Genomic DNA, 23,742 nt, shown 5'->3' on the forward strand with positions numbered 1-23,742 from the left:
CAACAAAAACACCATGCCAAGCAGATTTCTTAAAGCAGAAAACAAAATGGAGTAGGTAAAACTGAAAGTAGCTCTATCAGTCACAGATGTAAAATGTAGGTTTACTTTCCTCACCCAGCAGGGAATCAGCAGCACTGCTTTAATTCAAGCAGGCTTGAAATCTTTTCAGAAAAAAAATTATTTTGAGTATGTCAATGCTATGCTTAGAAATATTAAATATTTTACAAATTAAAATAGCACATTAAAGTCATTGATTGTAAGAACACAGATAATAAATGATTAAAATAAGTTAATAAAGATAAATACTGAGACAGAAGACATAAGTGGGCTTAAAAGACTTTCCAAAGCAGTTGGAATATTGGGAACCTCATAAATTACACACAGGCTCCATGTTTCTTAGGACATGATGCATAAAATCTAGGTACTTAAAAGTAAAACTGCTGCAACCTGAAATTAATCAGATGAATGTCATTCCGAGAGACTGGTTCTAGCAGTAAATTCTTTACTTCCAAATCATGTGGGAATACCACATCCACAGAATGTTCAAATTTATAAGTAACATTGGTAATTATGTGAGTAAAGCCAAACCTTAATAATTTTTTTGCTTGTCATTGACGAAAGCATTGAAATCCCCAAGCTAAACAAGAGTCCTCACACTCACATACCCCCACATATGCAGTCCATAATTCTGGGTGGCATACCACTTTAAAGCTAAAAATGTTGGCAGTATACCATTTCACATTGAGCTAAAAAAAACATTTAGAATGAAGCAAATAACATTTAGTCAGATGGGTATTCAGAAAAAAAGACATTTAAGAAAATGAAGAAAATGTATTCCTGATTAAAAGTGTCACGAGGATAGCAAACATGTTGACGTCTAGTGCATCTCATTGCATATAACAAGCACGTTATTTTAAAAATGGTATATGCTTTAGCATACATGGCCTGTGTTTGGCTTCTCTTTTATTGTCAGTTTAAGGAATTATTCAATGAATTCTGTTTATCCTATAATTTAATTACTTCCACATATCCACTTGATATCCATTTGCCCTGGATATCAAAAGAAACCATTAGACTTCATAAAATAAGGGACAAAACCTGGTTTCAATACCAGAAAACAAAAGACAATAAAACTCTTTTTTGTTTGATTGCAGAGCTGCTGGTATGCTAACAAACAACTCAAACTAGACAAAAAAACATATTATACGTCTATGAAAACAAATATGAAAACTATCCCAAAAAGTTCTTGCAAGCAGTTAACTCACTCCAACAAAGCTACAACCCCAGAAAACAACAACCAATAACCAAAGTGTAAGTATTGCCTCACAAATCAATACATACTTTATAAACACCATCCTCTCCTTATTTACAGGGAGCAATTCCACCCCACCTTCTCTTCCACCTAATGTGGAAACTAGCAACTCTTATGACCTCAAACCTGTCCCAACTAACACCATAAGAATTATGCTGAAAAAACTGAAACCTTCTTCCTTAGCAACTGACCAACTCCCAAATAAGTACCTCAAACTTTCAGTTGATTCCATAGCTCTGCCTATCTCCATTCTGGTAAACAGGTCTATAGCAGAACAATATGTCCCAAAATTATGGAAAAGTTCCTATATCACCCATCTACATGAAAGAGGAACATCAACAGAATTAAACAATTACAGACCCATAGCCATCCTTTCCCCATGTGTCAAAATTCTGAAAAAATGTACACACACTCAATTACTACAATACCTGCTATTTCACAACCTTATCTCTCCCTCCCAACATGGTTTCAGACTGAAACTCAGCACCACAACAGCTCTAATTAATTTCTCTAACACTATCAACCAACTCAGAAATTCAAACCAGCAAGTAGCATCAATCTTCCTAGACATGTCAAAAGCGTTCGACATTGTTTCCCATCAGAAACTCCTTAATACTCTTGCCTTACTAAACCTATCAAAGACTTCCCTCTCCTGGTCCCTAAGCCATCTTTCTGACAGACAACAAGCAGTACGATGGAAATCCGAACTCTCACCACTTCTGCTTGTCTCAGTCGGAGTCCCCAAGGATCCATACTAGGGCCCCTTCTTTTCACCAACTTCTGTAATGCTCTAGCCTCATCCACAACTCACGCTAAAGTAACGATTCAAATTTATTCTGCTCAGCACATACCTTACCAGACCTCCAAATAGCATCACAACAAGCTTTTAATGATATCAAAACATCGAAGTAAATCACAACTAATCCTCCACCCAAGAAGAGACAATTAATGCTATTTACCAGTAGCAAACAATCACCAATTACCCCTCCTTTCACCATTCTCTCAGCAAACAACACAGTCATTCAACCAGTTTCAGCATACAAAACTCCTTCATGTTACTTTCAACAACAAACTCAGATTTGACCATCACAATTGAGAAAGCTCACGTCAAACTTGGCTCACTGTACAGAAGCAAGCCATTCCTCAATGACAATACCAGACTAGCCATATCCTGAACCTTCCTTCTATCTAAGCTCCTTTATGTTTTCTGTTCTTTACCAACTTAAAAAAATAAGACTTAACCAAATTGGAAACTTGCTACAACAAAATATCCCATTTCGCAGCTAATCTTCCCCACCAAGCCCACCATTGTATTGCTCTACATAAATTAAATTAGCTTAAGCTACCTAACCTTCTCCATCTCTATCAACTTAAATTCACACACAATATCGTCTTCCATCCTGACAACTGCCCATCCCTCAAGGAACTTGTCGTTCTCTACTTATTCCCACAAAGTCTAAGATCTGCAGATAGAAACTTTCTCACAGTAAACAAAGCTAACTACACTCACAGTGAAGCCCTATTCTCAAACCACATAGTCAAATTATGGAACTCTCTACACCACACCCTCTTAAACACACCTGAATCTACCAATTTCAAACAATTACTATTTTTCCAAGAACTGGCACTGCTCCTGCTCCAGACCTGACTGACAAGATATCTATAACAATAGACATGCATAGTCACTACACTGGCTTGAGTTTCCAAACCACCTCAGACTTACCCAACTACTTATTATCCACTCCGTTGTCAACAAACCATCCTCCTGTGCATGTCTCTCTTCACTAGTCTCCCTCTACACTCTCACTCGATCACTTAGGAGCTCAGATCAACATCTGCTACAAATTTACAAACCTAACAAATGTGCAGGACAGAACTTATACAGCTACTCTCCAGCCATGCTCTGGAATAAGCTTCCCTTGACTCTAAGAAGCCTACCCCAGACCCACACTTTCATGATCTCTCTTAAGCACTACCTTACCCACCTCACAACTTGCCCCTGCAACCTCCCCCCTTGAACCTAGTGCACATCTTGGTCTCTTCACACCTCTCTCACCCTCCCTTCATCATCCTGCTATCCATCTCATCATCCCTCCCTAGTACCTCTGAACCCCCGTTTTCCCCACATGCCTCCTTCCACCCACCCTCTAACTTTATACCTGAAGGCCTGCTCTCTCCTACCTACCTCTTGTCAGTAAGTACATAACCTTTCCCAACTCTTCCCAGGCTATCTATTTCATACTAGGACCCTCACAACTGCTAATCCATAAACCTATCAACTCATAATCACCCCTCTACACTAACTGCTGCAAACTCCCCCCCAAATCCCACTGCTCCTACCCCCCTATGTATCCTACTTTCATCACCCTCAACTACCCTCCATCTGCTCTGACTCCATTACAACACTAAGCTGCTATCTAACTGTATCTGTGTTAAACTCTCACTTGCCTTCCTTATTTAAATGCAATTAACAATCATTACAATATTCGGGTATTTAGCAACATTTGTGTTCCACTATTTTTGCATTCTTCCACTGTGTATTGTGTAAATATCAGAATTTTTAATCTACTATTTTTGTATTCTTCTACTCTACATTGGAGCTTTTCTTCCCGGGCCTCTGCTGAAAGAGGGCTAAGTCCCAGTCGGACTATCCCAGTCAACAAATGTCAAATAAATAAATAACTCTCTCATCATGCTGTCCACTCCATACCTCATTTTCTCCCTCTCCTCAGTGTTATTACTACTCAAAAAAAAAAAAACACAAATTACTGAAAACGCATTTCACTGAATCTCATTTCACTGAACTGAACTTAGTATATATGGCACTGTACAGAGCACTGTAATGAGTTTTCAGTAATTTGAGTTTTCAGCGAAGTGGACGGGGTGAAATGAAATTCAGTGAAATGAGATTCAACAAAACAATGTAGATCCATATACATACATACATAAAAGAAGTCTCATTTGTCCCACGGTGGTGGTGCTGTGGTAGCGTTGTCGCCTCACAGTAAGACGCTGTCCGGTTCGATTCTCAGCTAGAGCGTCTTCTGCGTGGAGACATGCATGAATAGGCGTACCTTCGTTGAAGGTTGTGCGTCAGGGCTGGTAACTCGGCATGTAAAAATCAACTACCAATCATTAGCGGACCAGAGTTCCACTGTGGCGACCCCTAACCGGGAAAAGCTGAAAGACACAACAACATAAAAGAAATCTCATTTATTCATAACTATTATTTAATATGTAAAACTAAAAAACACCAACAAAACCTTGTAAAATCACGAGCAGAAACTATGAAAGCTGGCAAAAAATCCAGTAACTCCAATAAGTAAAATCCAATAAGGTCGAAAATGTAGTCGTATGAAACTGTTTATTGTAAGCGCTTTTGGCAAGGACGTTGCCTTGCCTTCATCAGACAAACAGTACTAGCAAGACAACAGGTTCTTTTTACTCTATTAGGCTGAAAACTTGTTCAATCGAACTAGTTTGTCTAATCATGAAGGAACCCTTACAGTCGATAATGTTAAAGCTTATCAAGTTAGTTTTCTTTGCACATACTCGTTAGACTATTCTTTTATTAGAGATTATGTTTAATCATTATTATGTTTGCACTTGTTTTTGCCTTTGAGCTTGCTTACTACCAGCTCGTAATTTGACTGTTACACCACAAAGGATTTGGAGAACTTATTGGTGGTTGCCTTGATTCGTTGGTGTTCTCATTTTGGTTTATGAATATCGTAATATCTTAAAGTGGGTGGAGTGGCAATTTTCTGTTTCAGGACATCAAAAATGTAAGGCATGGACATTGTCTGGAGCTGGCATCTCAAGAATAGCTGTTTGCATGGACGGATCTGGTCATAAGCCTGAACTGGTAAACAAATGACCCACATACGTAACTTCTTGTAGCCTAAATTTACATTTCTGAGGATTCAGCTTAAGATTCACTTCATAAGCATGTTCTAGAGCTTTCTTGAGGTTTCTATCATGTTTGACTTCACCATTGCCTCCTACAAGAATATCATCCACTATAATAGCACATAGATAGCCAGAAAAAATTTGTTCTAGCACACGTTGAAAAACTTCACTGGCAAAATTTATTCCAAATGTGATTCTCAAAATCTGTGCCTTCCAAATGGCGTACTGAACGTGGTTAGCAATGAAGATTTTCGATCAAGCAAAATTTGCCAAAATGAACTTTTTGCATCTAGGACAGAAAAAAAACAGTGGCATTTGGAATGAGGGCAGCAACATATTCAACTGTATACATAGGATGATGAGGTCATTTTAGTGTTTTGTTCAAACCTCTTAGATCAATATATATTCTAATATCATCTGATCTTTTTTTACGAGCTACTATCATGGATGATACCCATTCAGTTGGTTCTTCTGCTGGACAAATTACTCCTAGCTGCACAATTCTGCCTGGTTCAGCTCTAAATAGTCTGATGACTGGACTTACCTTGTGGTCTAACTTTACAGAGTACACAACTGGGAGTTTGCATAGTTTGTCTTCAAAAATATCAGCATAGTCAAAAAAAATAGTTTGGGTGAAATTTGAGCTGCTCTCATTCATACTTACATGGTAGACTTCTTTATTAAATCAAAACAATCCCATTTTCAAACTGTCTTTGAGGCTTTAAAATGACTGCACGTCTCTTGATTATGTTCCCAGCAGAGTAACATGAAAGCACTACTGAGGCTTCAGTTTGAATCTCTTCACCACCATAAGCAACAAGTTTCACACACTTTGCCAAATCAAGTTGTTCTCCAATATTTACTCTAGCAAATGTTTCTGCTGACATAACATTGCACTTTGAACCAGTATCTACTTTGAGCTCTATAAGTGTCCAATTAATCTGAACAGTATGAAATACGTCATTCTTTGCCCGTATATCTACTGCATTGGCCTTTTCACCAAGCACAGACATACAATCAACATAAAAAGTAGGGTCACAGCTTTCTAACTGATCAACTTGCCTCTTTGAATGCTGTTCTTTAATAAAAGAATGTGCTCCTTTAGATTTACAGAACCTTTTGGAACTATTCTACTTGTTACATGTGTGGCACTGATGACCAAAAGCTAAGCACTGTTTGGGCTGATGTGTGCATCCACAATTACGAAAGTTGACTATGAGGCTTGCTACAGGTTTTGCTGAGCCACCCCTGTGCTTTGCTGAATATGCCCTAGGTCTTACCGAAGCTGCTCTCGGTTTTATAGGAATCCTGCCCTTAGGCCTGTATCTTTTAACCCCATGTTGCGTACTATCAACCTTAACACTGGAAGACACTGGAAGCATGCTCCTCTCATTTGTAAGCATATCCGTGTGCTTTTCTGTAAGCTGCTATATCTGACAAATCTCTATTACTATTGAAATGAACAACATGAGATGCACCATTACAAATGTGCAAAATAATGTCCATGAAAGTACTTTCATTGATATTTATAACAGAACTAAATCTCTGTGCAATTGAACTGTGAATAAAACCACTGTATTCATTGTTATCAATAATTTCTTAATGCAGACTTTCACTTTAACGTTATATGTGTAGGGTGGTTCACATCATTATGTTGGACCTGATTTATAGAATGCAAACCTGCTACACTGAATGTATAGGTTCATAGGTAGATACTAGGCTATCTGCCCTAGGGCATTTATAAGCCTAGCCAGAGTGTATTGGCTTCCGCCTCCCTATTAGATTAGCCTACTGTGCCTCTGTAAAGTAGGTCACAGAAGGTACCCTTTTAAGATTAGTTTACTGTGCCTCTGTCTAGCAGGGACACAGAAGAGATCCCAGGGGTGAATTTGCGATTTCCCATCCACGTGTCCAGATTTCGCTTGAAGAGGGTCAGCGAGGGGCTATGTCTAACATGAATTGGGATTCTATTCCAGAGTGAGGGAAGCCTCTGGGAAATGAATCTGTCCCTCCAGCATGTCCTGTGCATAGCATATAAAGTGCATAGCATAGTCACTGCTCACTGAAAAATGTAACCCCATTTTAGGCTCTGACCCCTAACTGGGAAAAGCCGAAAGACGCAACAACACTTGTTTTGAGACCTTTCTGCTGTATGGACTGGCACCTGTGTTTTTATTGTTGGTAAAATTACTAAAACTGTAGATGTTTTTTCTATTATTTTTGAAGATTATAAGATTATTGTTATTAAAATGTTTTTGTAACACTTTGGATATTTTTTTCCTGGGCCTCCGCTGAAAATAGGCATCTACCCAGATGGACTTTCTCACTAATCAAAAGTCAATAAATAAATAAATAATCTGATTAAAAAGCTGAAATATTTCCCCTTGCTGTCTCCTGTTTTGCAGTGTTGTTTTGCTGTTTCTGAAACACTACCAGCTGTTCAACATCTTTTTTTCCTTGTTGGCAATTGCAAAAAATGCCCTCGTCCTCTGATTGTTTTTTGTTCATGCTTGTTAATATAGACTCAGCCTGGGAATATTTGTAGGCAAATACTTTGATCTCCTTACACCATTTGTCTTTTCTTCATCAGTTGATTAATTTGTTTTACGGGAATTACAGTCAAAATGACCAGTGTTGGTAAATCGTCTGTTTACTGCTTGCAAAATGGCTGTACATTGCAACAAACTGAATGTTTGTTAAATTATGTCTTTCAGGTACTGTATCACCTTCACAAACGAATGAAGAATATGTCCAAGAAGTCAGAGAGATCTAAGAAAAAAGTAAGTACCATCTAAGTCACGTGTTGGAGTTGAGAAGTGCTGTTGCTATGCTGCATTTGCCACCTGCAGCACCTTGATGGCATTTTGACATCATACGACCAACGGTAGTAACCGTTACTATGGACATGATGCATTGTGCTCCACTCAGTCCCTAAGCATTGTGGTTTTCTTTTTGTCTTGCTTGACTTTATTTTGCATACCGCTGGGGGTCTATATTAGAACATCAAAGTTTCAAAACTTCAAATGTTCTAATATCAACCCCTATTCAGCAAAAGCTGAAAACATCGAACATGCATAACAGCAAATTTTTTCCTAGGGAAAAAATTTGCTGTTCCAAAACACATGCACACAACACAAGCACACCAAACAAACAGCAATCTACACACATACACCTAAAATCTTACACCTAACCCTACACTAATCTATACACACACCACTAACTATTCACTTACCTTAACCCAAACCCTAACCCTAAGGTCCATCACTATCGCACACTCACCTCACCCGCACCCTAACCCTAACTCACCTACCCCGCCCTAACCCTCAAGTCCACACAATCGCACACTTACCTGACCCATGCCCTAACCCTAACTCACCTAACCCGCCCTAACCCTCACGTCCACACAATTGCACACAGACCGAACCCACGCCCTAACCCTAACTCACCTAACCCACCCTAACCCTCATGTCCACACAATCACACACATACCTAACCCACACCCTAACCCTAACTAACCTAACCCGCACTCAATCACACACTTACCTCAACCCGACCCATAACTTTCCACCACAGCACTGAAAATACCGAAATAACAGAAACGTACAACCAAATTTTTCCCTAGGAAAAAAATTCATTTTTTCTGTTGCTTTGATATTTTCAGCTTTCGCTGAATAGGGGTCGATATTAGAACATTCAAAGTTTTGAAACTTCAGTGTTCTAATATAGACCCTACCGCTGGGCCAGTAGCTGCACTTTTGGTGAGATTTTTCTCATGTTCTGTGGTATGCACTGCCTAGAAAGTCTACTCAGCTGTATTCCTGGGCTATTTTACCTCTTCTGTCTTACATCTGTGGTTCTGTTTCAGCAATGTTAGGTACCGTCATGAGACAATTTTAACTAATGTTTAAATACACTGTAATACTAGAAAAAACATGATGATTTTTTTTTCACCTTGTGCTAAAACTCTGAAATATTGTTTAAAAAGCTTTTCCTGGCATATCATTTGTTCATAAAGTTGTTTGGCAGCTTTAGCTTAAAAATAAATCCGGAAGATGAAGAAAATTCAAAACACTTCTCTTCTTTAATAAAACAAACAAATGTATTAGTTAAGCACTTTTGTCTATACCATTAAAAACCAACACACCACTTGGGATCTTCTGTTCAACTCACTGTATATAGAAATTATATCATTAAGACCTGGGGGATCTAGCAGCATTGGCCCATAATTGCCAAACCATTTCCTATTGTAATAAATTATTTTTTCATTCCCCATATATATATATATATATATATATATATATATATATATATATATATATATATATATACTGACCTCGGTCTTTGTCAAAATTAAAATAAGAAGCATAACTCTTCTGGTGGTGTGCCAATGCACTTTTATAATCCTGTTTTAACATACCATAAATGTGCTGCTGACTTCTTTTGTTTAACAAATTTTCACATTTACCAGTATAGGAAGCTGGACAAAATTCACTGCTAACCAAATAAACTACTACATTAGTTCTGCAGTTGTATCTACCTTTTTCCCTCCATTTGTTAATGTTCATCATAATACCAGCCCAATTGTCATTGTCGATTTAACGTTATTGATTACATGTGCCACAATGCTTTGTCTTGGTGTCAGTTTTCGTATACATTTGACAATGATCTGTCTAAAACATTCTTTGCATTGTTTTAATTTAGCTTTCTGGTGAATGATCTTAGCTCTACCAAGGAAGCAGCCAAGTCTTCTATGCCAGAGGAAACAAAAGTAAATCCTTTCAAAAACAGATTCTGGTGAAGCAGACAATAGGTCAGTGAAGTTAAAAATATTAAAGTCATAATAAAATGTCATTTGTGCAGTACCTGTCTTGAGATTAAAACCATCAATCATCCCATCTAATTCTGGTCCTAATTCCATAGATTCTATGTATAATAAGGCCTCCATCCCTTTTTCTTGTAATTGCTATTTTTTTCATAGCCCAGAAATGGCCACCACTGTCCTGCTTCCCCTTGTTCCTTTCTGCTAACCTTTCCAACTGCTTTGGAAAGAATTTACTTTTGCTCTCTCTGGCAGAAAAGACTTGGCTGCTACCTTGGTAGCCTTGAAATTGCTCTTCAGAAAGTTAAATTCTGATATTATGTTTGCTGGTCAGAATGAGTGTCATGCTTCTGGGGTGTTTAAATGTAAGAGCATGGACAAACCCCATATTCATCAGTGAGTAATGTGTTCAAGAAAAAATGTGAGAAGGATATCAGAGAAAATTTTTGGCAAAAGTCAATATAAATTTTTTAAATATTTTATGTGAAGTGAAAAATATTTTAGATTTTTTTGCATCCAGCAGATGTGTTAGATGTATGAAATTGGACAAAGGTGGACTTGTATTAATGGACAGTGTAGATTACATTAGCCATATGATGACTGTTGGCAGATTCTGACACTTATCAGTTGGTGTCTATCACTGAGATTTATTTGTCTTACAGCAAGATTAATATGTATATAGATGATTTAGTTTGACATGATGCAATACCATTACCTTTGATTCAATATTTGAAAGTGGAGTATCCTAGGATCCCAAAAATATTTGGTATAAACAAAATATATACAAATAATAATGATCCTGCCATGAGACCTATTGCTTCAGCTAGGGGTTTGATAATGGAGTCCCTAGCTAAAGTTCTTGATGGCAAACTTAATGTTTTTACAAATGATAATCATATTTTGAGGGATTCATGAGGATTTATTAATCACTTGTATAATGTACAGCTGCTGAGTGACCATTATTTGGTCACCTTGAATGTTAAAAGTTTGCTTTCTGTTATACCTCATGATATAGGGTGGTTTCAAGATATCACTGCAGCATCTGATGTCTTGATAGATATAGAGGTCAAGTTGTTAAATGATTTTTGTGGATATTATTCTCACAAACATTTACATATTTTCTGAAGGTGAATACTTTAAATAAATGCAAGGTGTTGCCATGGTGGCAGCATGTGCAGCTGTCTTAGCTAATCCGGTATTGTGTTGATAGGAGAGAGAGGTTGTGGTCAAGCCTGATATATATAAGTTTTGTACTATGTGCGTATACTACTTGAGTGATATATTTTAATATGGAAGAGAGAAAGAGATTTAAATTAAATCATTCACTTTTTTAGATGGTTCAACCAAGTTTTTTGAGGTTCTCTTTGACTATAGCAGTTGAGAATGTTTGTTTTTTTTTGGTTGTAGCAATTTTTAAAGATAAGGATGGCAAGTTGGAGTTGTGAGCTTACCAAAAACCTGCATTAATAATTAGTAATTGTCATCCATTACATCAAAAAAGTGGAGATTGATGGAAGCCAGTATATTAGAGTTTCTCATCTGACATCAAGGGAGGGCTATCAGGTTAAATAATTTGAATGACTAAGAGTTATGTTTATGCAGAAGGGGTGCCTCTCAATTTCTACAGATGGTAATATGAAAAAGTGTTATCTTCTGGAACTGACAAGTATGGTCCAATTATTAGAATGGGCTTGAAATATTTTGACAACGAGTCTCAGTATCCTGGCAGGGGATATTGTCAATAAGAATGATTATGTGAAAAAAACATGCCAAAGCAATGTTTATGCATTTCTCCCTAGATTCTGATAATATTAGGAAAGCTATTGAGAACAATTGGAGTGTATTGGAAGGTCTTGAATTGTCAGTTTGTCAGGATATGATGAGGCCTAGTTTTATCTATAAAAGAAAAAAATATATAAAAATGTTTTAGAGAGAATGTTGCCAAATGGGTCTATATCATATTGTCAAAAGCTTAATTGATCAAACACCTAATTGTCAAACCCTAATTGCCGAACTACCTATTCACCGAACAACCTATTAATTGAAACAGAAATCATCAAAATGTTTTTGGTGGCCAACACCGTGAAAAGTAAACTTTTTTTTACATTTTTGCAGGGGGGCACCCCCCACACCCCCTGCAAATTAAATATGCCAACTCCAAAATCGCACTGCAATGAGGTAGTGAGTAAACCATGACCAGTCGGCATGTCAATCACACAACGCTTTTTCAAGATGGCCAAGTAAAATCATTCAGTGATTTCTAGTTTGATGATTAGGTCGGTCAGTGAATAGGTAGTTTGTCAATTAAGGTTCAACAATTAGGTGTTCAATAAATTAAGTGTTCCATGATACGATGTGTACCCTTGCCAAATGTATATATGAAGGATTTTACACTGAAACCAGGACTTGTATCAGATGTAATCAATGACATTACATTGACACTGAAGATGAATATTAGTATATGGAGGAAGAAAGGCAGATACAACTGTAGAAACAATGTAGGGGGTTGTTACGATAAGCTGTGATTTTTGTCCAGCTTCCTATATTGGTAAAACAGAATTCATTGTATAAAAGAATTTATCAGCAAATTTAGTATCTTGAAACAGGATGATAAAATTGCATGGTCTTAACGAGAACATTTCTGTCTACAGTGAGTTGAAGAAAAGGTCACAGATGGCCTGATGTTTTTAATGCTTTGCATCAAGTCCATTCATTTTTTTTTCAGTGTCTATGAATTTTTTATTGGTTATGAATTTTTTGCTGCAACTGATTGTATAAATACTTTTTACAATGTAAATTTTTGAGGGATTTAGTAACTCTAATTTATATGTTCCATGATACACTTTTTTAGAAATATTTGGAGTGTGTATGTTCATTTAATTGTTGGTTTTAAAACTTAACAAGTGCTGTGATATAATTTAGTTCTAAGGAAATCCTTTGATGTACAGATGAAGGTGTTTAACCAGTATGTTTGTTTGTTTCATTAAAGAAGAGAAGTGTTTTAAATTTGCTTTATCTTACGGACAACTCCAGTGTTTCTTTTGTTGGATTATTTGGTTATTTTATGCCAGTGGTGTGGTGATACTCCAGGCATCCATGCTTGGTTGGATTGCTATAGTCAGACATTTTTGTTCATTGTTATATTTCAGCTTATAACCATGCCTCTAGTCAGACATTTTTGTTCATTGTTATATTTCAGCTTATAACCATGCCTCTAAAAATCACTTTTGTATTGTAACTTTTTCTGCAATATGTACCTGATTACAAATACAGAAAAATCCTAGATGGCAAATGGGCAGAAGCAATGTATTCCTTTCCCAACATAGTCCAATAAATTGTGATCTATACTTTAAGAAGACTATGATCTGAAAGGTATGGACACAGAACGGACAGGCAGACATAATACTGACCATCTCTGATTTAGTTATTTTACAAACGAGTGATACTCCTGCAAGGTATGGACACAGAACAAACAGGCAGACATTGTACTGACCAGCTCTGATTTAGTTATTTTACAAAGAAGTGGTACTCCTGCAAGGTATGGACACAGAGCAGACAGGCAGACATTGTACTGACCATCTCTAATTTAGTTATTTTACAAACGAGTGGTACTCCTGCAATGTATGGACACAGAACAGACAGGCAGACATTGTACTGACCATCTCTGATTTAGTTATTTTACAAACGAGTGGTACTCCTGCACAGTATGGATACAGAGCAGACAGGCAAACATTGTACTGACCATCTCTGATTTAGTTATTTTACAAATGAATAGTACTCCTTCAAGGTATGGACACAGAACAGACAGGCAGACATAGTACTGACCATCTCTGATTTAGTTATTTTACAAGCGAGTGGTACTCCTGCAAGGTATGGACACAGAGCAGATAGGCAAACATTGTACTGACCATCTCTGATTTAGCTATTTTACAAACAAGTGGTACTCCTGCAAGGTATGGACACAGAGCAGACAGGCAGACATAATACTGACCATCTCTGATTTAGTTATTTTACAAACGAGTGGTACTCTTAAGTAAGCTACATAATGTTTATCCTACGACCCATTCATTCTGCTTTACAACGCTAGATGCCTTTGGAATGTGCATTAAAACACCAATGTGTTGCATATGCCCAGTTTGTTACATGTTACTCTTAGCACCTATGGGGCAAATGCATTGGTTTGTGGGTTCTTTTTAACATTAATGTGCATTACCCAGATTAAAAAAGTACTTCATGTTGCATGAAACAGTAGTTCAGAGATAATGCAGTAGGGGTAGCTCCAGTAGTGTGGGAGAATGCCCTGACTATGACCTCAATGACCCAAACTCAATTAGTGACTTGGGCTCCTAGTGGAGCCTGCAGGAGGGCATTTCCTACTTGCCAGTCTTTGGGGGGGTGAGGATAAGTCAGTTTTTGCTGGTATAAGGCTATAAGGGCAGACAGTTCTTGTGACTGTGGTGGAGGCTGGGGTCATTAATAGTGCCCCTTGGTGAGTCAGTGAGTCAGACAAGTGTAGTCTTATCACCCTAATGAGGGGCCCAAGAATGCCCCTAGATCATGTCTAATGATGTGTAGTGGCCTGTATGAGAGCATGCCAGCATGTACAGGTATGGTCCTCATTAATCATATCTTCTGTGAGCCACAGCTGTGGCTCCAGGTCTTGTTGTACAGACAGTGCCTCCCAACCCCCCAGGGCTAAACACCTGGGTGAAGCTGTTAAAAATAAGCAATATTACTAGAGAAGCTTGTAAAATAAACAATGTTATAGAGAGAAAGAGTATAGGAGGACCCATGTGGCTGCAGAAGCCAAATCATATCCGTGAAAATACCAACAGAATTTCAAAATGAAAAATAATACGGCAAGGAAATAATTATAGGACTGCAACTTAATAGGCAACTCTTGATGGGAATCTGAAAAGGTAAAGCAAAATAAAATTACCAGTGTTAGAAAAAATATGGTACAGGCAAACTGGATACAGTCTGCAACCTGAAGTTATTTTGCAGGTAGCAAGAATTCCCATGTACCTTCTATGTATGGGGGTGGATTTTTATCCACTTCACTGCATGCATAACTGCACCCTAAATATTCCAGCTTAGAGACTGCACAATCTCAGGTGAAATGAGAGTACAGTTTTACTTATTAATTATTTAAGCAGTGACACTATGAATGATACAGCTCCACGTATCAGATACCCCATATATAATTTAACCTTTACAGCTTCAATTAGATTAGCAGATTCTGCATTCTCCTATTTTGGACAGTTATGTTAAACACTGTAGGCATTGTCTATAAAATACTGACTGGGGTTTCATGTAAGGACATTGCACATCCAGCATTGCACATTCATTGCATCACTGATCCTGCATTTGTTTCTTTACAGATTGATGTGGCTATCTCAGAAAAGCATTACAAAGAGGTAGGGTAATTCTTATTTTCGTTAACATATTTACTAAGGTCTTTTTTTACAAAATATGTTATAGAGTAACAGAACAAAACTAGGGCAAGGTGAAAGGGGGTAGCTACGCTAGGTTTAATATGTTAAGAGGCATCATTGGCCAGTCCTAATGACATGTCAGTGCAGCACTGGTATATATTTGGAATGCACAGGCATGGTATGTGTGTGTGTGTGTGTGTGTGTGTGTGTGTGTGTGTGTGTGTGTGTGTGTGTGTGTGTGTGTGTGTGTGTGTGTATGTGTGTGTGTGTGTGTGTGTGTGTGTGTGTGTGTGTGTGTGTGTGTGTGTGTATGTGTGTGTGTGTGTGTGTGTGTGTGTGTGTGTGTGTTTGTGTGTGTGTGCGTGTGTGTGTGTGTGTGTGTGTGTGTGTGTGTGTGTGTGTGTGTGTGTGTGTGTGTGTGTGTGTGTGTGTGTGTTTGTGTGTGTGTGAGCATGTGGCACAGTACCTGTGTAGAAAAGCGTCTTTTTGAATTTGAGATAACACTTTGGGGGACTGCAGAGAACGCCAGATGACCCAGCCACAGTTCTTTAAGATATTCAGTAAGGTCTTTTTTACAAAATAACTTTTCATTATTATACTAGAATATTTTCAAAGTGCATACAATGACAAAATAAACAGCATTTCTAATCAAGTTTAATAAGACGTCATCAACCTATTTTATAACAAATCAAGGCAAGCAGCAAAACCCAGGTCCATTCTGTATGTTGAACTGCAAGTAACTAAACAAATAAAAAAAGTCCTTTTTAAAAGCTTTGTTATGTCTTGACACAATAATAAAAATCATGCACTACTCATAATTCGCTGAGGTACTGCAGAAGCATACCTCTAAGACTGGCCTTCTGTAAACTGGCATCCTATAGGTGAAACTGCAACATGACCACACCCCCACCCCATCGTGCCCACCAACCCATACAGTCTTACTCTTCAAGTTTGTTTTTTTCCTGCATTTTTTCAGCACCTCATAACTAGCCACAATTACAATGTAAAAACTGCAGTGGAAATAAGTGTATTCAACTGGAGTAGTAATCCCCAAAACGTATCAGATTTCTAAATGCTCTGAGATGCATTTCAGAGTTTTTTTTAACTACATTTTCATCGAACAATTGCCTAAACAAAAAACATAACTACAGAAAGAAATTCAGTCTCACTCTTTAACTTTGCTTTTTCCTGTACCCTTTCAACTCATTCTAACCGACCAAGACTACCATGGAATAATTAAATGAAACTGAAGACTGTTAAGCAGATGCCCTGAAGTACATTTTAGAGCTTTTTGCCAACATATTCATCTAATGGTATTCTGAACAAAAATAATGCATATGGAAAAGAAATGCAATCCTACTTTTATTTCATGGAAGAAATAAGTTGTATCCAAGTTTTAATGCTGAAAGATGACTAAACACTACTTCACAAGAAGCTGGAGACAAAGTTAAGTAATCCATCTTACTTGTCACAAATGCACACTAGGTGCTGCAAAGCCAGATAGTGACTGTTTCAAAGTGAGCAAACGACAAGAGGGCTAAGTTAGTTTCAGTCAGGAAGCCTTAAACCCACAACCAGAAGTTATTGCATCTGATGTAATAGTATTTCACCTCTGTAGTTCCCACAAACACGTTACCACACATTAAAGTAATAATTCAAGTTGCTTCACATAAATCAGAACGCCAGCGCAATAGTCCCCAAAATATCTGGTTGTATCATTGCCAGCATTACTGAAAAAAAGTAAAATAGTGCTTGCCTCACATCAGCTTCCCAAAACAAATCACAAAGCCAGAAATATATCCAAAAACATCTGACTCAAGACTGCCAGTTGGCAATAATGTAAAAATAGTAATAACGTTAATCACACCGCTCATCTCAGTGATCCACAAAGTCAGAAATTTTGTCAAAAGTGTGCGTTGATTGCTTTCAGTGCTCTTTACTGTAACAGTAACTTACTCACCATTCCTCAAATTGTGTCTGGAGAATGTCCCTGATTTTATTCCAAGTATAAAACCCTTCCTTCAGATGCACCTTTCTGCTTACATTTGAACTCTGTCAGGTCTCAACTCCGTTGACCTTGTAACATTGATTGAGTTATGAGAAGTATAGCACTGTCCCCTGGATCACCTGATGTTCTGCGGGGAATACATCTTTTTCTTTTGTGGCATTTTATTCATTTATTTACATTTCGAGCAAAGAATCATTACTCAAAAAATAAATAAGCAGGGAAAGAGAACCGTTGCATAAATGGTGAACGTACCATTCTAGGCAATCACCTTGTTCACATATGCATAAGGTCATCCCTACATACCTCTCAACCAATCTGTATTTGGCAGAAAGCTTCAATCTTAATTTCTAAATCTGTGTCATCCCCACTGCTCTGATTTGACTTTAGACAGATCCAGTTTCTTCTCTTTCACTGGTTTAGTCACAGAGACAAGGCAAGCGAGACCTCCTAGAGCTTGTCACAGTCCAAATGGACCAATAATAGACAAGTCTACAATCTAACACTGACTTGGGCTGGGTAGTGCTGAAGACACTTCTAGCCCTCTGATCTGTAAAGTAACTGTGCAGTTTATTTGGGGTATATACAGCATGTAGTGTGCATGCGTGTGTGTGCGTGCGTGTGTCTGCTTGCTGTTCTATTAACTTTTTATGTAAATCCGAGTAATATTTAAATATTGTCATTTCTTGGCCCTTTGTCTTCTCATTATTATTAGATATGTCTAGAAATCTTGAACAAAGAAATTGAAAGGTATTTTACCTATTGTTCAGAAAATCTGTGATTTCGTTTCACAGATTGTTGTTGATTGCAGTTATTAAATCATGACTGATGTGTGAGTTTTAGATTTCAAATCCTTCAGGAAATACTATGCTTTTTATTCCTGATCGATATTTAAAATATGTTCCTGATTTTGTGTCTTTGTCTCTGATCTTTGAAACAAGTTGAGGAAAGAAGGGGGTTGCAATGGGTTTTAATTTGTGGTTCTGACATCACCAAGGTGAAATTCATTTCCTGGCTATTATTTATGCATTTATTCATTCATTCATTTATTTCATCTCAAGTAGGCATCTGAGATTACAGTTATACAAACGGCTGTATTTGAAGGCTGCATTTGTGTGTGTGTGTGTGTGTGTGTGTGTGTGTGTGTGTGTGTGTGTGTGTGTGTGTGTGTGTGTGTGTGTGTGTGTGCAAGTGCATACAGAGGACATAGTCCTCAAATGTCGCAGATTTGTACTTCATATTTTTGATCTGTTCCTCCGCGGTGGTGCAGCGGTTACCGTTGTCACCTCACAGCAAGAGGTTTGTGGTTCAATTCTCAGTTGGAATGCCTTCTGTGCAGAGTCTGCATATCCTGCCTGTGGCTGATTGAATTTAAACACATGCAGGAAGGTGCATGCATGTGTGGGTGTGCTTTCCTTGAAGGTTGGGTGCCGGTCTGGCAACTTGACACCGTAAAAACTCACTGCCAATCATTAGAGGACTGGAGTTCCGCTGTGGTGACCCCTAGCCAGGAAAAGCCAAAAGACAAAATTTTTGATCTGTTCCTCGTAAAATTTGTTCCTGATTAATTGCTGTTGATTGCATTCATTAAATATTGCATTCATTAAATACTGACTGACATTCGAGTCTCATATAGCATATTTTTAAGAATATTTTTGCTAATCCCAGAAGTCCTATACTAAAAAAGTTTTAAATACTTAGACAAATATTTCATATCTGCTCCTGATTTTAGGGTCATCTACTATGATTCTTGAGCTAAGAGGTTGACAGCACATGGACTTGTAATGGGTTGCACTGTATGGTTCTGGGCCATTATTTGTATATCTGTTTGTACATTCATTTGATTGAAAGGTGACAACTGACATGTACACAGTCATACAAGTGGCTTTGATTGATGGGCAGGTGTGTGTGTGTGTGTGTGCGTGCGTGCGTGCGTGTGTGTGTGTGTGTGTGTGTGTGTGTGTGTTTGTGTGTGTGTATCTGTGTTTGTATCTGTGTGTTTGTATGAAATTATACTTTGCAAAGCTTTTATCATGTTATGAGCAATAAGGACTCAGAGCTATGGAAAAAAATGCAATGCATTTTGTACAAAAATGGAAACGTTTACAGGGAATATTCTGATCAGGTGGTAAAAGTGTTTTTGAATACTGTTATATGTATATTGCATGAAGTTAAAATGAGCAAAACCATTTTCCTTGGTAACGGAAGAATGATAATAAAGGTATCCAGATAACAGGTATAATGATTTCAGGCTGTGTGTCTGTGACCTCCATAGAGGTGTTTAAAGCTGTGAGCCATTTCCAGGCCAAGGGCTCTTTCGCATGCTTATTTAATTGCAGCATGAATGTATATTTAGTGAAAGTTTCATAGTCTCTTGGACAAATAAAAATATGCAAAGTTTGAACTAATTCAGTTAACTAGACCACAGTTATGACAGGCACATACAGGAAACCAAGAAATCAGGCATGTGTATCTTTTACATTGCAGTTAGGATACATTATTCTGGTGTAGATATGTAGGCCTGCATTTATTTTCTTTCCTCTGCTTTTGGATGAGTTACATCCCCATTTTAATTTCAAATAAGAGCACTCAAACTTTAAAATTAAAAGGTGTTGATGCAAAATGAACTCCAGCTATTGCTCTTGACTGTACTATAGATTCTTAGGTGATAAGAGGTGTAATAAAAATTGGAATATTTTGAAAGGCATTTAGAAGTATTGAAATACCACAAAATCTGAAAGTAGTATTATAACATGCCCTTGAGGTGTACAGTAACATATCCAGCAAGTCAAAATAATAAAGGAAAGAAAAGTTATAACTGTAATTTTAAATGAGATACATATGATGGTTTCTGTGTAGGTAAACTGTTAGAAAGTTGTACCAGCAATCTTATGGACATTAATAAAAGTTAAGGAAGAAGCAGACCGGAATTGTCTTTTATAGCACAGTTTAGTGTACAGCAATTTAAGAAAAAAAAACAATTTTTGTTTGTTTTGAATGTTTTTGAGTCTCACATGAAGGATGGGCATTTTAAAATATTATTAAGAAAGCATGAACTGACATAGCAACTCAAGCTAAAAGCCTCAGTTGCCTCAAGTTTGAATTATGTTATTACTATCAAATACATTTTGAATTTAAAAATACATCAAAGATAAATAGTGCACTACTTCAACTAATATGATTTTTTAAAGGTCATGTGATGTTAATTCACCTTATTTAAAGGGTTTGTATGTATGTGAATTGCTATGGCCTGATGAAGTCATTTACAATGGAAGCACACATGATGTTAGAGATTTTTTGTATTCTTAGTCAAGCTGTTTTTACTACATTTACTTTTGTTTGTTGATTCGTCCCTGTTAGTGTAGCTGTTTGATCTCCTCTCTTTTGCCTCCAATTTCACATATCAGTGTATTTATGTATTGTTTTGAACTATTTATATAATGATGTGTTCATTGTTTTTGCTGAAAGTTGCAAGAATTAAGGGCTTGTAATAAGGAAGACTCGGAACTTCAGTTACTGCTTGATGTTCTTTTTTTATAATTTAAAAAAAATTACACTAATAATATTTAATATGCTTTCCAAATAAATGCAGTTTCTTTTCAATCTTAATTACTGTATATTCATGTCGATTTAATTTACTAACTAGAGAAGAAAAACATGTTTGTGTTGCATGTTTCATTTAAATCTTTATGTCTCAACTAATGTTACAAAATAGTAATGAAACCTCAAAACAATTCATACAGATAATGATCTTAACTGTGTACATTCTTTACAGACCATGTGCATTTTCAATTGTTAATAAAAATGTCTATGCTATATTGTTAACCATCTTTTATTCTCCCAAATTCTATACAATATCACCCTCATATTTATTTAATAACAATAATTATGGACAGACATTATAGTTTTTTGCATGTTAATTCTGTCCTTGATTTTAGTATAACAGTCGGTTTATCCTGTGCTAAATGTCACTAGACTAATGCACTCATATATTATAAGACATGGAGATTCCATCAGTTTCTTCATAATCACTTTTTATTGATTTAACTAGGAAACACCAGATAAGACAGTACTGATAACTTCTTATATAAGAAGGAATTTGTGCATTTTATAAAATTACATTTTAGATAGAACATTGTTATCAATTCAAAATGCCTGTAGAAATGACTGAGAAGTTTCCAAGTACTTTTATAATGATGTACAGTTATAACAAATGAGATCCCAGTCAGTCTTTTTACTAAATTCCATCAATAACATATACTACTTTTGTCTTTTAAAGTTAACATTATCTCTTCATTCATAATTATTGTTCTAGAATATGATTTTTCAAAATGTATTTTGAATATCTTCTGTAAATTCCATATACATATTGGATAAAATTGATTGTTTATTATTCTATAGTTAGAAGCTATGTATTGTAAAATGTTAGAATATCCATTTAGATTATTAATATTGAACTTATGATTTTTATAATGATAACTTTTCTTATATGCCATACTTTTAACCATCATCATTGTATAAGGTACATACATTAATCACATTTTCAGTTTGTGTGTGTGTGTGTGTGTGTGTGCGTGTGTGTGTGTGTGTGTGTGTGTGTGTGTGTGTGTGTGTATGTGTGTGTGTGTATGTGTGTGTATGTTTGTGTGTTTTATTTAAATGATTATACCATCATAGGCAATGCATTTCTATCTGAATTGTCATTTTATTTCTGTTTATTCTCCATGTACCAGAAAACCAGTTGTTGTACGAAAAGGATACTTATTGAAAACTAATTTCATTAAAAATGTGGATATTTAAATATACAATTACTATTTTAATATTTAGAAATTAATTTGTTGGGGCACATTTTATTTGTTATAATCTATATTTGGATTTAAAACTTTCATGTTTTTGTCATTCAGTTGATTTGTATCTGAGCTACTTTAGCTTGCCAAAATAAGCAAACTTAGAAGAAAACAAACCAAAATGACAGGAACAGGAACAAACAAGAACGACACTTTATTAAAATAAAATAAAAGAAGCACTTTTGTCTGATCAATATCAAACTTCTTCAGATAAAACATACATAAGTGTGCTGGCCATTTAAATACTTAACCTAACCAACCATTTCTTACAAAGAGATCACATGATAGTCAACCATTTAATCATATGATTACATAAAATAAACGTAAACATAACACTTTGCCAGATACAATAGTGACTCATACAGATTTGTGTGTGTTTTTATATCAAATGAAATAAGATGATATATCCACTAAAGAACTTTAAGGCTAAACTATAATTTTATAAAGGTCATCTGGTTAGGGTCTTAAGCTTTAGCACACTAGCCAAAGAACAAGTGTCGTTAAGCCTTGGTAACCTGTGGGCTTGACATCTCAACTGCCATATTAATTCATGTAATTCAAGTTTTAAGGACATGAGCCCTCCTCTAATATCTTTTAGATCCTGGTCTATAACTTGGAAACCAAAAGAGTGGCCTGGATTTTGGCTGACATGATAGGCTAATGCACTGTCCAACTCCTCCAGTGTGGTCTGCTTAGCCAAGTGTAAAATCTGTCTGAGTTTTTATATTGGAAAAACCGATAGAAAATTGAAAAAGAGGTTGTATGAGCATTTATATAACATAAAAAAGATGAAATTGGATGAGGTTACTTCTGTCTCTCGATCACCCTCATGTCTCACCCACAGTACACCACTAAAGTCATTACAGTCAACTCGCCAAATCACTTAAGTAAACCAATGCTACCTTCTTCAACATTCCATGAATTCTAGTGTCAGCCCATCTTTTGCCCATCCTTCAACCATTTATTTAAACGTATCTGGCCTACCCATCAGAGTAACCATACGAGGCAGAGTAATCATCCTCCTTCCATTTATGTAAATGTATCTGGCCTACCCATCAGAGTAACCATACGAGGCAGAGTAATCATCCTCCTTCCATTTATGTAAATGTATCTGGCCTACCCATCAGAGTAACTAAGACGAGGCAGAGGAATCATCCTCCTTCCATTTATGTAAATGTATCTGGCCTACCCATCAGAGTAACCAATACGAGGCAAAGGAATCATCCTCCTTTAATTTATGTAAATGTATCTGGCCTACCCATCAGAGTGACCAATACGAGGCAGAGGAATCATCCTCCTTCCATTTATATAAATATATCTGGCCTACCCATCACAGTAACCAATACGAGACACAGGAAACCTTAATATATTGAAATTTCACTATACTCGCTGCCAGACTGATTACTTAATAGAAA

At 36.7% G+C, this 23,742-nt stretch overlaps 1 protein-coding gene across 1 annotated transcript in view; it reads left to right on the forward strand.

The window, feature by feature from the left end:
- LOC122810394 (galanin receptor type 1-like) overlaps positions 1 to 23,742 on the forward strand; it is a 1,222,830-nt gene that overhangs the window by 217,576 nt on the left and 981,512 nt on the right. Inside the window, exon 2 of the mRNA XM_044081996.1 lies at positions 7,936 to 8,001. Coding sequence (XP_043937931.1) covers positions 7,936 to 8,001 — 66 coding nt within the window. The remainder of the gene's footprint in view (positions 1 to 7,935; positions 8,002 to 23,742) is intronic.

The sequence above is a fragment of the Protopterus annectens genome, chromosome 8.part1, assembly GCF_019279795.1.
Source record: "Protopterus annectens isolate FY-2018-M chromosome 8.part1, PAN1.0, whole genome shotgun sequence".
In the NCBI taxonomy this organism is placed as follows: Eukaryota; Metazoa; Chordata; order Ceratodontiformes; family Protopteridae; genus Protopterus; species Protopterus annectens.